Genomic DNA, 14501 nt, shown 5'->3' with positions numbered 1-14501 from the left:
ATGTAAACACAGCCTAAGCATGATGCATTGCCTGACATGAGCTCCTACCTTGGGTTTAGTCACACAAGACTTCCCTTTATCTGGAGGCCCCCTAAAGTGCTCAGCAGCTGCTGCTGTTGCTATTCAGGACACAGGGAGAATGGGTGGACTGTGCTTCAGGGACCCCCCCAATGTCAGAATGGGAAATAAAGCTTTGTGAAGATAAACCATGAAGAGGAAGGAGGATCAGAGACTTCTGAACCTTATTCCTCGTGCTGGTGTGGAGAACAGCACAAAACAAATCAATGGAAGAGTGGACAACAACAAAACGCTGCAAAGCATTGCAAGGTGATAGGTATTCAAAAGCCATTGGAAGCAATGGTAGTTCTTCCACTGACTTCAAAGCACATTTGACCAGGAACCTGAAGACATGGTAGTACTTAAGAAATAAAGTTTAATTTGAGGCAAGGAAGCATAGATGTAGTACTTTTTCCTCTTGCAAGGACCCACAGTCTCTCAGCACTGGACCTGTTTGGAGGCTGAGAGGTGGATAAATGCCAGGAGCCATCCACCACAACCGACTGCCTGGAGGCTGATGTGAAGCAACAGAAAGGAGAAGTAACAGAGCGGGTATGATATGTTTGTCTGAGAAAATTTTAAAAAATAATCGGGATATGCACTGTGAACAGCAACATTTTTATGAAAATTTGAGGGTTTTTTCCAGATTTGCCATTTTTTTAAAAGATCAAATGAATGGGTTATTTTTTTTGTTTGATGTTTCTCATGTTCGGGTGTTCACTGTGTCCTTTGTTAGATTTTAATTCTAATGAAAGATGTGCCTCTGTCTCCTGAGCCATTCTGTGAGACTCTGCTGGGGGCATTTTTCCATGACTAAGGGAGAATTTATCTTGATTATTATCTCATTTTTAGTATAAAATTTTAAATAGTAAAAATAGTATTTGTTGAAACTGTGGCAAACATGATAATTCAAATATCTAGTATTTTCAGGTGCCACTAAACTCTTCAGAAGGTTGTTTTTTTCTGCAAGAAAGCATAATCCATAAATTCCAATTGGAGAAAACTGATGGTTGCTCTTCTCTCACCCTGTCCAATTTACAGAGGTGCTGGTTTTCATTTGAAAGTGATGATGGGCACATGGAGAACAGTGGTGAGCAACAACCAGCTTGAAAAAGGGAGGTTTGTGTTGGTTGGTTGTTTGGGTTTTTTTGGTGGGATATTGTGAAGCTATACTGAAAAGATACTTCAAGATATGAAAACAGTAGAAAAACAGCCTTTGGCAGTTTTCCCCTCTAGCTGTGAAGCTGTCTGACACTGCCAACCTGAAGCAATGAAAAACCATGAGGCAAGCCGCAGAAATATGTGGTATTTGGCTTCCATGTGTAACATTTGCATTAATAGTACTCATCTCTTGATTTTGCTAGACCTTAATCTTTATGGGTTAAGACCTTAACCTTCACCTACTGACTCTGCAAAATGTTGCTGTGAAGTGAATTGGTGGAGTCTCAAGCTCTCTTTTACTTAAAGTGCCAAGAAAGCCACCACCTGGGACCTCAGCCCATCATGCAGGGATGGGCTTAGCAGGGAGCTGTCGTGCTCAGGCAGGCAGGTACGCACACCCTTGGGTATAGCATTGCTCACCCGTTCCCTCTGCCCTCCTTTAGACAGAGTCTGTGCTTGTCCCTCTCAGGGGGGCAGAGGAGCTGCTTTTTCCTTCTTCTCTTCATGGCCATGAGGGGAAGAACAGTGAGATATTTGTTGATACACAAAACATTTACCCACCAGCCATTTCCGTCCAGTAGCCAGCATTAACAAGGATACATTCACTGTTATGTTTGCAAACACCAGAGATTCCTATTTTTTCTTGCAGCTAGCTTTCTATTTTTCTAACAGTTTTACTATGATTTCAGGTATCTCTCCACCAGAAATAGCCCATTTACAGGGGACTGCCCCACCTAGGACTGCTCCACTGCACAGACTGGCTTCAGCTGGTCTGGAGAGGCACTGGGGTGAAGACCTTCATCACTGAGGTGAAAACCCAATAATTTAGAGTGCAGCAGCGTCTTTCCTAACGCCTTGCTTGGACGATATTCTTCCAACTCTCATGCCATGGTGCTTTTAGCGAGACACTGTGATGAGTGGAGCTCCATTGCCATCTTCCCAGGGACAGGTTACACGGGTGCACTCACAGATTTGAGACTAACACAACCAAAGGGAGTTAGGCTTCTCCTCTGACCCACTAAGCTCCAGATTTTTCCCTTGTATTTTAACACACATAAATATCTCATGGTAAAAGAATTACTCTATCTGTCTTGGAGTTCTCCATCCTCTTCACTATTCATTATTTTATAATTTTTTTGAATGCTGTGCCAACGAGAACACCTTTCTGTGGCTTTCACTTCCTCCTAATTAGCTGTATTTTATATCTCTACCATAAGCATATTTCCAAGCAAGTGTGTACTAAAATATGTGAGAAGTCATGATATACCAGATAAGTTTCCCCGAACAAGCTCCCCATATAGGAGAAACCATTTGCCTCGGTATCTAAAATGCTGCCACAGGCATTCAATGTTAAAAACTTCTCCATGTCAGCCTGCATGCTGAATTAAGAGAAAGTGCACAAAATAATGCAAACGTCACAAGGTTTTTGTTTTCTGCTCTTCTTGGACCCATCTCTCCAATCTGCACAGAAGAAGGATGCTTGCTTGAAAAAAATGTTCTTTTTGAATGGCATTTCAGGAAGGACCTGATTCCTCCCCTCCTCTGGGCTGGAGAAGAGTAAAATTATCTCCAGTTTAGTTTACATTTGATGTCTGAGCTGCTCCAGGATCTCTAAACCTGAAAGGAGAGCTGCAAAACCCTGTGATAAAAGTATCATTCTGCCAGCTTGGGCATCCACACTCTTGGTTTGGGGTCGGCTTTTGGAAGTAGAAGGCTTTTGGGGCTGATCCTGGGGGACCCTGCTGCTGTACAAACACCTGGTCAGAAGGTGGTTTCTGCCCTGAGGAGCCTAAGGAAGAGCCAGAGGATGGACGTTGAAAGACAGACTGAGGGGCAGTGTGTGTGCAGGAGGGGTTGTATTTCAAAATGTTGTGACATTACAGACTTTCCTGCTTGTTTTGGCCAAAAATGTGAACTGGGCTGCTACTAGTGGTGAAGTGACACATAAAGAACCCAATGCTCTGAGAAAAGTCAAAACTTTATTAGTGACTTCTTTGTTTACATGGTTCAGGGACTTAAATAGTAGGAAATAATAAGGAAAATTTATACTGAGGGCTTCATTTGTGTCTCACACCAGTTTTTCATAATTCCATGACTTCAGGGCAAAGTGTAAATTGGCGTTGTCATGCTAGCAAAAGACCTGCAAACACACACAGATGTGTACATGCATGCACACGCATGCACACGCATGCATGTTCAGTTGTCCCAAGCCCTTCTCACAAGCACTTGTTTGCTGGTGCTTTTTCTGACCTTTCTCTGTGTGCAAGCTCTGTCTGTGTGAGCAAAGGCTGAGGTGAAGCTTCAAGTAAAGACCGGGAAACAGGTTTCACTTCAATTTGGGTGAAGTTAAATGTACATGTTTCTCACCATCCAGCCAGCAATACCACTAAGGTGACTTTCCCTTCCTTTTCACTTACCGGTCCAGCGACCACAGTGAGTGAGCTCTGTCTGTGCAGGAGTGAGGTGCAGACTCAGCCTTGTCCTCAAACATGGCTTCCCAGATGACCAGGTCAACAGTGAAACAGCAGAAAAATCAACTCAAACCCATGCACCCAACACCACCCCGAGGAGGGTCTATTCCATGTCCCTTAATTCCAAGCGGCACAATATGTGACTTGGCCAAGTGAAACCAGCACAGCAACAGTCTGCAGTGTGCTATTGCTGTTGGTACGTCTCTGAATCCCACCATGCTGTGCTGCCCTGGACCAGGTTTCTCTGGCACTGCAATGCTCAACACTTTAGCCTTCTGGTACTTGTTAGTTAAGGACAGACAGCTGAGATTTTTACACTTTTAAACCTTGGGAGATGCCCCACTTGAGTACCCCACACTATTCCTCATGATACTCAACACAAATCTGAGACGCTTTTCAGCAGAGGTGGATATTACCCTGCAAAAATTACATGCTGAAAATGCAGAGGTGAGGAAATTGTTAGAAAGCAGCTGGCAGTGGGGAGGAATGTGTGTGTCGGGGAGGCGGATGGGAGAACAACTGCGTGCACCCATACAGTTTAATGGGGGTTTAGCGGGGGCTTATGCAGGCACAGCTTTACCTGGGCACTGAGGGGATGGATGGTAATTAGTTTTTGCCTTTCCCTATTTTGCCTCCCCCATCCAATGCCACACATGTTCTGGTGTGGCGGTGGCGGAGCTCTTCCCTGTGCCCACACTCACATCTTGGCTGCCTTCCCCCCTCTTATGGGAGCTGCAGCAGATGTAACGCTCCCCCATTTGTGACTGTAGCTGGAGGGGACACCGAAGGGACATGTGCAAAGGCTGTTGAATTTCTGCTGTTTTGGTCACATTGCCTGTGTTGAACAAGCCCATATAACCAGGAGAAATAAGATCCAAATGTAAAAGAAACACAGAAAACAAGAAACTATTCTTAAAATCCCAAGCAAAATTTCCATGCTGATTTTTCTGAAAAGCTAGCTTTGTCAGGTGCTATAGGTATCAGCTACTATTTGAGCATCTTTCTGAAATACCGCACCTCTTCTTCTGTTAAATATGCATCAGTGCTAATAAAAGTCTGAAAAATTCAAATCACAGGACACAAAGGTCAGTTTCACAAATGCAGACCAGAGAAGATTAATTTCATGATCCTAGTAACGTGTAAGGAGCCAGGAGTGGTAAATGACAAGCTGTGACAGAGATGGGACAGGACCTGCTATGCTTCCCAGGCAAAGAGCTCACTGACAGCAGCTTCTGGAGTGACCAGGAGTCTGCAGAATGAGTTGGTCTCAGAAGAGCACTAGAGTGTTGTATTCATCCCTGACAAATAATCTGAGATAATATAACAAACAGCTGAATTATATTCTGCATGCTTCATGGAGCCCACAATGGTGATTTTCAGCCTCAAGCATTGCATCTTTGTGTGTGTGTTTTGGATTTTTTTTTATGTTTTACTGGCATCTTTGGTATTTCTTTGACTTTTTTTTCCAGGGAGAGAGAAACATTTGTCATGACTTTGACTCCGTATTAGCAGCCTTCATCAGGTGTTCGGTCTACTTCTGGGCATGCTTTACATTTGATTAGCTGTCATGTCTGCAAAGTATTTTTGGCATCTAATTTAGATTGCAAACACCTGCCTCAAAGGAGCATCTCATTTACAGACAAGCTTGGGACAGTCTTGAATACAGAGGAACAAACACACATGTACTCTCATGCTCCTTTTCCCTATCACATGCAACTAACACAATCATTCTTCACTCTAAGGTCTCCTCCCTTGAAAGGGGAGAAGACTGTTGATCTAAATCACGTTACTCTATGAAGAGGCAGAGGAGGCTTTCTGAAATATGCAGCAACACAGAAGTTGTGGAGCTGTTGCCACCACTGACACTGAGCTTGAGGGCTGCTGGCTATGGCCAGCACCGTGTGCTGCCAAAACCCAGCCGGCAGGGACTGTAAAGCCACCGTCCCCGGCACCTCAGAGGCTGTCCCTGAGCAATGCCCTCGCCCTGCCACAGCTTGTTTTGGCATGTGCTGCACGGTGATGGCCACGACACAAAGAAGAGACCCCCTTTCACAGCCACACACAAACATCCCCTGTGTGACAAAAAGCAACAGCGGAGAAAAGGTCAGCAGGAGAGGCCGAGGGGCAACGAGAGGGCTGCACCCCCCAGCCGAGTGCAGGGCTGGGTGAGCGCCGTGCACGCCGCTTGCTCTTTGCAAACTTGCTGGAGAGAAACAAACGACTCTGACCCTGGCCTTGGCTCCGGGACTGCCGATCTCTCCGGGGATGGCTTGGAAAAGTGCAGCGGGGACTCCCAGAGAGCCTCTCCAGCCACCCCTGGAGTCCTGACTGGCTATGAGGGTGGGTGACTGGTGGGAGCGGGGCTCACTGTGGGGCTGCTCCATTCTGGGGATCCCAGGCTGGGTTGGGGCCCCTGTGCTGCACAGTGACCATGATCAGCCCTGGGATGAACCTGCTGTGCTGTGCGCTGCCCTCCCCACAGGCCACAGCCAGAGCACTGTAAAGAAAACTCATTTTTCCAAAAAATGGGACAGTCAAATCCTTCAGAAAAGTGGGTTTCTGCTGGGTGACCCACCACGCAAGGGGAGCAAACAACTGACACAGATACATACCCTCACGCAACAGCATGGCATAAGACAACCAAAGTCCTGCACTTGTGCCTCTTTACGGTAATGCTTTCCTCTTCCTCCCTAATCCTTTTATATTTCCTCTAAGAACCACATCTGTGCTCTGCTGAATCTACTGCTTAAATAGCACAGGGTAAACCTGTCAGACACTTTCTCTCACTTTTAAAATTCAGTTTTGATGAGCTTGCAAAAATATGGTTAACCCAGCCACCCCAGGCTGTGCAGGAGCAGGTGTGATGGCCCTGGGGCAGGGACGACGCGTGGAGTCCAGAGGCCCAGGAGGCCATGTCCCCAGGCCAGGGCAGTAACAGCCTGCAGCTGCAGCTGGATTCATCTGCAGGTCCCCTCCAGTCCTGACACACCTGAGGAGCAGAGCCTAAGTTCCAAAGTCTGTGGGAAATGAGTCTTGCAACTTTGCTGCCCTGAGATACACACGTATTTGTGCTCAGTGTCTGCCTCTTTCTATGTGTGTGTGTATAAAAAATTATAAATGCTGTGAACTGTACCTAGTGGGATGCTGAACAGCTGTGCCTCATGGAAGTTCTGCTAACCCTGTATTAAAGTAGCTTTTCATTTTAAGTACCATAGTAAAGCCAAAAGGTATGCACAAGTGAAATTATTAGTAATCAAGCCTAAAAATAACTGCCCCAAAATGTCTAAAATAAGGGAGAGCTGTAGGATTGCTTTCTCCCTGTGGAAGCACTCGGTGTTGCAGATGATTCGGTTGTTATCTCTGCTGAAAGAAGCTGAGCTTCCCTAGGCCAAAAATAGCACTCTGAACAAAGCACAGATGGACCAGTCAATGAAAAAGTTGGTACCCTAAAACAGATCAGCCCAGGCAAGTACCCTGGGCAAAGGGGAGAGAGGGCGCTGCAGCTTTGTGAAGAAGATGATAGTAAGGCCAAGACTTGTGAGCTACAGCTACCAAAATGACTGCTGTGCTGGAGAGAGAAGCCCAGCAGTACCCAGGCTGCTCACCACCTCCTCCAAAGTGCTGCTGCCTTTACCTAAGAGCCAGGTGCTTCCTATACTGAGAGACGCTGCAGGATCTTGCCCAGAATGGCAAAGCAAATTTGGCTCAGGAACCTTCGTTTGCTGCTTCAGCTCTAAAAAAAGGAAGATGTAGTTTTGAAGCCATTGGTGGTAAAGAAAACCCCATCCCTTCTGAAGGGAGGAGGATCTTTCCTGACGTGAGGTTAGTTATACTGCTGGAAAGGAAGAGATTCAAGGGAATGAAAGACAGAGAGTGTCCACAGGAAGGAAGAGACGAAAACTTGTGGCAGACACACACCAGTCTATATTTTCTTGCTGTGGGCCAGCTCATCTGTTAAAGGGGGTAAAACTGAAAACACAAGTAGGAGGTTTAGTGTCACTTTCCTTTGCTCTGCCTTTGCCAGTACTGAAGAGTCTTTGTGGGTACCAGCAAGGCTGCAAAGAGGGCTCTGCACTGCACGCCTCCCGCCGGCCTAGAGACGGCACGGGGAGAGGTGTCTATGTGGTGACAATACTGGTGAGCATTTGCCAGGATGTTTAAGCTCCTTTATGTGACCCTGCTTTCCCTGTTTGGTCAAGCCAAATCTGTGGCTATTTTAATGACAAAACAGCTGGAGGACAAACACTGGCCATAGATTTGCCCTTCAGACATTGCCGTAATGATGCTCAGCCTCCAGAGAGTCCCCTGTCTTTTCCTTAAGCAACCTGGCCAGGGTACTACTTAGCAAAGAAGATCTCCTAGGTGCTGTTGTGTGTACATTAAGCGTACCGATGAACACACCAAAAGCCAGCCTGGGTCTGGAGGGTTCTGACACCCTCCCCACTTCCAGTCCCTTTCCAGCTGTTTTTAACTATGAAGGAAATTATTTCAATATTTGATCTAAGCTTGGTCATGAAAAAAAGAACAAGTAGAAGTTTGGTTAAAATCTCTCAAGAAGAAAAAGGGATGACTTGTGCAATTGCTGAGTTTTTTCAGTTGGTGCTGAAGATTGGGTCTAAGTATTTATTCATCTCTTGGAACAATTGGTCTCCTGACATATGTAGAAATTTCTGAAATTTCTCACCTCATGTTACTTGTTTGCAACATTGGTTTTCCCCCAGCCTGTTCTTTATGGCAAGATTAATTATTTAATTTTATGTGACTGTGATCAAGACAGTAGAGTCTTCTAGTCTGTGGCAGCAGATAAAATGCTGTCCTTTTATGGCATTTTTTTTTCCCTAGTCCTGTGTCTGAGCAATGCAAAAAATTTGGAGGAGATACTATCAACCCTGTTTGTCCTCCCTCCTAGTTTGATCTCTTGGTGGGGATACTTGGAAGACTTCATTCATCCAGACTCAGACCTCTTCTCTCACGCTTCTACCAGAAGAATTGCTCCATTTACTGAGATAGCGATCTGGCTGAAGAGAAGAAAACAAAGACAGCGAGTGAAGATGGTGATGGAGAAAATGATAGACACTCTGAAGAAGAGGAGGAAAAGTAAGGAGAGCGTCCAAAGGAGGAGTGAAGTTGGAAAACTGGAGGGAAAAGTTAGAAAATACAGAGTAAAGAGGAATGACTGACTCAAATCTAATGGATCACTTCGGTCTCCCAGGACACATTTTTTAACACACAGGGTTTTAATTAGTTTCCATACTCTGGGACAGGAGTGGAGTTAAAGGGCTCTGACCCCACCTATACAAGCTGCCAAAGGTATCAGAAGAGTAATGATTCAAGCGTAGAAGTCAGAAGTGGGAGAAGCCATGGAGTAGAGGGGCTCCACACGGCCTGCTCCTGGCTACCACACTGTGCAACCCCATGGCTTTTGGAGAGTCCGTGCTCCAAAAGGTAGCTGCCTCCACCCATGAGAAAAGGCAACAACTGAGACAGGGCAGTACAGAGAGAGCACGAGTGGGCTTCACCTGGACACATGCGTCTGGGTTAGGCATTTAGGGATTCTTTATAGTGCCAGACGGGCATTTCTGGTGGGATTTATCTCATTTTAAGGATTTCTGAAGTAAGTGAGATAAATCCCTCCCTGCAGGTACTTGTTTCTCCCCACTGACTACAAAGGGAGCCAAGGGTGACCAGCTCTTACATAGATTACCTCCTCTTAGAACAGCACATTCCCTATATGTCTGTAATAGGTACAGTGGAAGGTAACACACAGTAGCACTACGTGGAGAATAAAGTTTGACAAAGATTATTTCATTTCTTACAGGGGATAAAGAATATTTTGAATGGCTGCCAATAAGCATTTATACTGCCACAAATGTAACCTTTCATAGGTAAGTATTTCACACAAACTGCAAGAATTGAAGTTCAAGGGTCTGACAAACTCTGTGGGATTCTGTCCTGGTTCCGGCAGGGATAGAGTTAATTTCCTACCTTAGTAACTGGTACAGTGCTGTGTTTTGGATTTAGGGTGAGAACAAAGTTGATAAGGCACTGATGTTTTAGCTGTTGCTAGGTAATGCTTACACTAGCCAAGGACTTTTTAGTTTTCCATGCTCTACCGACTGAGAAGGCTGGAGGTGCACAAGAAGCTGGGAGGGGGCACAGCCAAACTGGCCAAAGAAACATTCCATACCCTGTGACGTCATGCTCAGTACATAAACTGGGGGAAGCTGGCCGGGGGGGGCCGCTGCTCGGGGACCGGCTGGGCATCGGTCGGCGGGTGGTGAGCAATTGTACTGTGCATCACTTGCTTTGTGTATTATTATTATCATATTATTATCATTATCATTTTATTTCAATTATTAAACTGTTTTTATCTCAACCCACGAGTTCTTCTCACTTGTGCTTTTCCAATTCTCTCCCCCATCCCACCGGGTGGGGGGGAGTGAGCGAGTGGCTGTGTGGTGCTTTGTTGCCGACTGAGGTTAAACCACGACAGATTCCAGAATTGATGATATCCAACTTGTATTTTGGGGTATGCTGTCTTCCCATTGAACTTCACTGGCATAAGGCCCGTAACTTGGGATAATGTCTTTCATAGAGCTATCGGAGCACACAGCTTTGGGTTATCTTCCCAAAACATAAGACAGCTCTGCTTGGGATCATGTGATGGACAGTATCTCTGAAGCATGGTGGAGGGAACCACCTTAGCCCATGATGGGAGAGACTGGGGCATTAGACTAAAGCCAAGAAGTGAGCTCCTTCAAGAGAAACTTTAAGCCTCCTTACTCATGCACATCCTCAGCAGTAGCTCAGCACACACAGGGCCACAGGGTAAGAGAGTCTTTGTCACCACTCTCCAAATGTGGAAGATGAAGATCTAACAGCAGAAGGGCATGAAGCACAAGTCAGATTTCTGAAGTTCACATTTCGAGTAGGAGACTTCCCAGGTGTGTTACTAGCCCAGGACAGACTATAACAACTACAAATCCAAACTTTGTATTTGTTGTGTCATTATACTTACAAAAACAAGGAAGTGGAAGAATGAGGTTTGCAGGCTTTACTTGCATTTAAAATACACAAAAACTGCAGTGCCATCACATACGTTTGTCATACACTGACTTGGATATCCATGTTGGTGTTTTCGTTAACTAATGCTTGTTTTGTGTCTCTCAAAAAAATTCTGCTGGGTACTGGAAGATTTCCATGCAAATATAAGGAGGTCAACAAATGACTGTGCTCAGCTTCCAGGAAATGATTTCTATAAAATTGCTACAATATGGTTGTGTATGGCTATATACTCCCATCCTATACACTTGATATATTGACTGATATATTTAATAATGTAACATACAAGTTCATATCCAGATATGCAGACACAAACACATGTAACCTAATATGTTCTGAATAATCTACTGTATTCAAAAGGGGTTTTTTTAAGTCTTCAAAATGTAATAAAAAGAAGAAAATTATTTTGTCAGTTCAGAGTGTTCCTCTTCTCAGTCTACTGCCAGGACTGGCAAGTTAAAGGAATTAACTTGGTGAGGTCTGCTTTACACAAGCTGAATAAACATCTAAGATAATCATTTCACATTCATGTGTGATAAACACTTGAGGAACATGCATTCACCAACATCAAAGAAGGAATCAAGCTACACAGTTCTCGTCTGCAACTTTCAGGCTCTGTCTCTACGCCACCAGCAATGGCCAGGAAACTTTGCTGCAGGCAAGCAAGCCTCCCTCTTTTCTCACAACGCTTGCCACTCACCATGCACAGCCTACCAGCCATTGATCCAAAGCAAAACACCCTGCCCCATTTGCCATACTCCTCCTTTGGCAACACTCATGGTGTGTTTCTGCATGTGGCTGTATAGCAGTATTGCAAAACCATCTAGGAAATATCTTCTGTGTGTTGAGGAACTCTGCCTGGGAAGTTTAAGTCCTGATAGTTTTCCAAGCAGAGTTTGATGTTGAGTACCTTCATTGACTCCAACGTCTTCAACTCTATGATATTCTTTTTTAAATGACAGGGAAATTCTGCTTTTTCCTATCAGCTTCCTGTACAACTTCACTCAGGAGAAATTGAAGAAAGATCTTTAACAGTGATTCAAATATACCTCTAATAGACCTTTATTTGTCTCTCTTCCATCACAGAATACACTAACTAGATGTCTCATTCAGCAATAACCACAATCACTGCAGAACCCTCCATATCTACCAGGCAGGGGATGAGAAGCCAACACTGAAACCAGTGTATCCATAATCCCAAGTACACTTGCTACAGATCAATATGGTTACATGCTACAGATCAATATGGTTCGTTGAGTACTTGCCACATGAATGTGATTAAAACCTGCAAAGAAGTTCATCAAGCTGCAGAAAACTGTCCAAATGCTTCATAGAAATAACAGATACGATATAGTCTCTTACCGTATGAGATGACAGAATTTCCCCTTGGATGTTCTCAAAGAGCAGACCTACAACCTCAAAAACTTTCAGTTTGTAAAGGACTTGGCATACATAAAGGTGAGAAATTCGGAGAAAGGAGAAGATGACAATCGAAAATGGCTGGGAAACAGGATGGATTCTGCAATTCTTTGTCTTCATTACTCTCAAGGACTTCTCCATCCTGTGTGTCTTTTTGTCTTACAAGGTCACCAGCAGTCTGAAATGTGATCTGTCTATAAAATCAAAAGTCCATTTTTAATTGTGTCAGTATTTTACATATTCCTACTTTTTCTGTTACTTTTTCACCATTTCTGTGCAACTACTTCTTTGACACCTCCTCCTGAGTGAAAGGTCAAATCACGGAGGGGAAACAGCGCAGCAAACAGTCTTCGTGGAAGGTGATTACAGGATTCACTTACAGACCCACCCTGTTAGCAAGCAACGGGCCTGAAGAAAAGCTAAATGGCAAATCTCTACCCTACATACCTGCTGTTGAAAGTGATCAAAGGAAAACAATACAGGTTCTGGAAACAAGCAGCTTTGATTTGGTCCTCCTGTGGCACAGGTTTTACTGGCATAGATTAATTATTACCTTGATAGCTTGTGACAGAAACTAGATGAAACTGGATAAGCCATGATGGAAATGTAGCAGGGCTGCATGGTGAAGGCCATTGCTGGCAGGCTACCAAATTTTTACAATGATAAATTTGGAATGAATTGATAGATAAGACAAGAGCTGAAGGGAAACATAGGGCAACTTCATGACAAAGAAAGCTGTGGTTTTGCCTTTATTTTAGAAGAACTGGAGTTAAACACAAACATAGAACCTATGTTTCCGGAAGCCCTTGCATTATGGATCACTGGAGGCCAGGAGTAAACCATGGAAGGATCACCCTACACTTGTCCTTTTCCCATAGACTTCCTTAGATTTCCACTACAGCCACCGCTGCAGAGAAGTTATGGCTGTAGATGGGCTTCTGGTCTGATGCAATGTGGCCTGCGTTTAGACTGGGTTTTATTTCTGCTTTTCTGACTGTATTCACAGACAGTGCAAAGTAGATCACTCAGCAAATGATAAAAAGTGATTTTTTTTTTTCCTGCAGATACTCAATACCTGTGTTCTTCTCACTGTCTCACTGACTGCTTTCGTTCCCTGAACCCTGGCTGTGAGGGTGCCAAATACTTCCAGCATTTGACCGAATTCAGTGCACAAAATACACATTGCAGTTTTCAGACACTGAGCTTCACATAAAGATAGAGTGACACGAGCGCTCCACAAGCATCACCTTCTGCTGGTCCCAGATAAGTACCAGCCTTTATCACTTCGCCTTGGTGGTCCATCAGCAGAATGGAGCTTGCTCTACTTCTCCTCAGAGATGCTGTGGAAATAAACACTGCAAAACCGGCTGGCCACGCAGACACTGTTGTGTCAGTGTGCAAGATAAGTCCATAAGGAAACATTCATGCTGTACAGAGCACAGTTTGAGTCAGGAGCCAAAAATAACACATTTTGGATATCTGTTCATGCAGTTAGTACTGTTCAATGAAGCAAGAGGCCAATGGGGAAAGTACTGCAGCCACAAAAAAAAAACAATTTTGCTGATAAAGCAGTGATTTTTTAAAAATATATTTCTGGTTACTCAAGTAAACTCAGATTCATTCTGTGGACAAGTTAATTAAAGGGGTGCACAGGTACCTTACAGGCTTGCTCCTGGGTGTGTTTGTCCAACGTAAGAAGACACATTCTTTGGACAATCCACCACATGGTGTGTGGCTTGTGGTTCAGTATTGGCTTTGATTTAGGTTTTGTTATTTGCCATTAGAAAATAATTTCTTGGGCTAGGTTGGGGAATATTACAGTCCCCCACAAATCATGAGCCCTTCTCCGCTACCGTGGACGTGATCTCCTTGGAAACAGTGATTCCGTCCCACCCCAGCAGGACCCCATCCTCACCTCCCCCCACCCCTAAACTAGTGCACCTCTCCATGCTCTCCTTAGGGAGTAGTGGTGTGTGTCACCTCCCACCCCCAGATATTAATGGCAGCTACCCCGGAGAGCGAGGGCCTCGTCGCAAAAGGCAACGGCTAGTCCCTCAAAGTGATGAGAGACCTCTTTCCAGCCAATGTCCATACAGCTGTCCCCGGGCAGTGGCAGTGTGGCACCTTCCCCCCTCGCAGGCAGCAGTGCCGTAGACCCCACGGCTCCCAAGGGGGAAGACACGCCTCAGTCAGTGCTAACGCTTTTGCTCTCTCTCTCCCTCATCCCTCGCAATGGTACCTGACCCTCCCTTCACTGAGGGTCCCCCCAGCTGATGCGCACCCTAATGCCTCCCTCTTCTCGTCCTCCATCTCCGGGGGGTGTGAGAGCGA

The 14501-nt window shown here is 45.0% G+C and overlaps 1 protein-coding gene across 1 annotated transcript in view; it reads left to right on the top strand.

Moving 5' to 3' along the window:
* Window positions 1-208: 208 nt before the first annotated feature.
* GSX1 (GS homeobox 1) overlaps window positions 209-14501 on the top strand; it is a gene marked incomplete at its 3' end in the record, with an annotated part of 18329 nt that continues 4036 nt past the window's right edge. Inside the window, exons 1-2 of the mRNA XM_009327869.1 lie at window positions 209-327; window positions 8599-8786. Of these exons, the coding sequence (XP_009326144.1) occupies window positions 209-327; window positions 8599-8786 (307 nt within the window). The remainder of the gene's footprint in view (window positions 328-8598; window positions 8787-14501) is intronic.

The sequence above is a fragment of the Pygoscelis adeliae genome, unplaced genomic scaffold (genome assembly GCF_000699105.1).
Source record: "Pygoscelis adeliae isolate BGI_AS28 unplaced genomic scaffold, ASM69910v1 Scaffold14, whole genome shotgun sequence".
NCBI lineage: Eukaryota > Metazoa > Chordata > Aves > Sphenisciformes > Spheniscidae > Pygoscelis > Pygoscelis adeliae.
The sequence above is the reverse complement of the archived record's forward strand: the minus strand, read 5'-3'. Positions and strand labels throughout refer to the sequence as shown.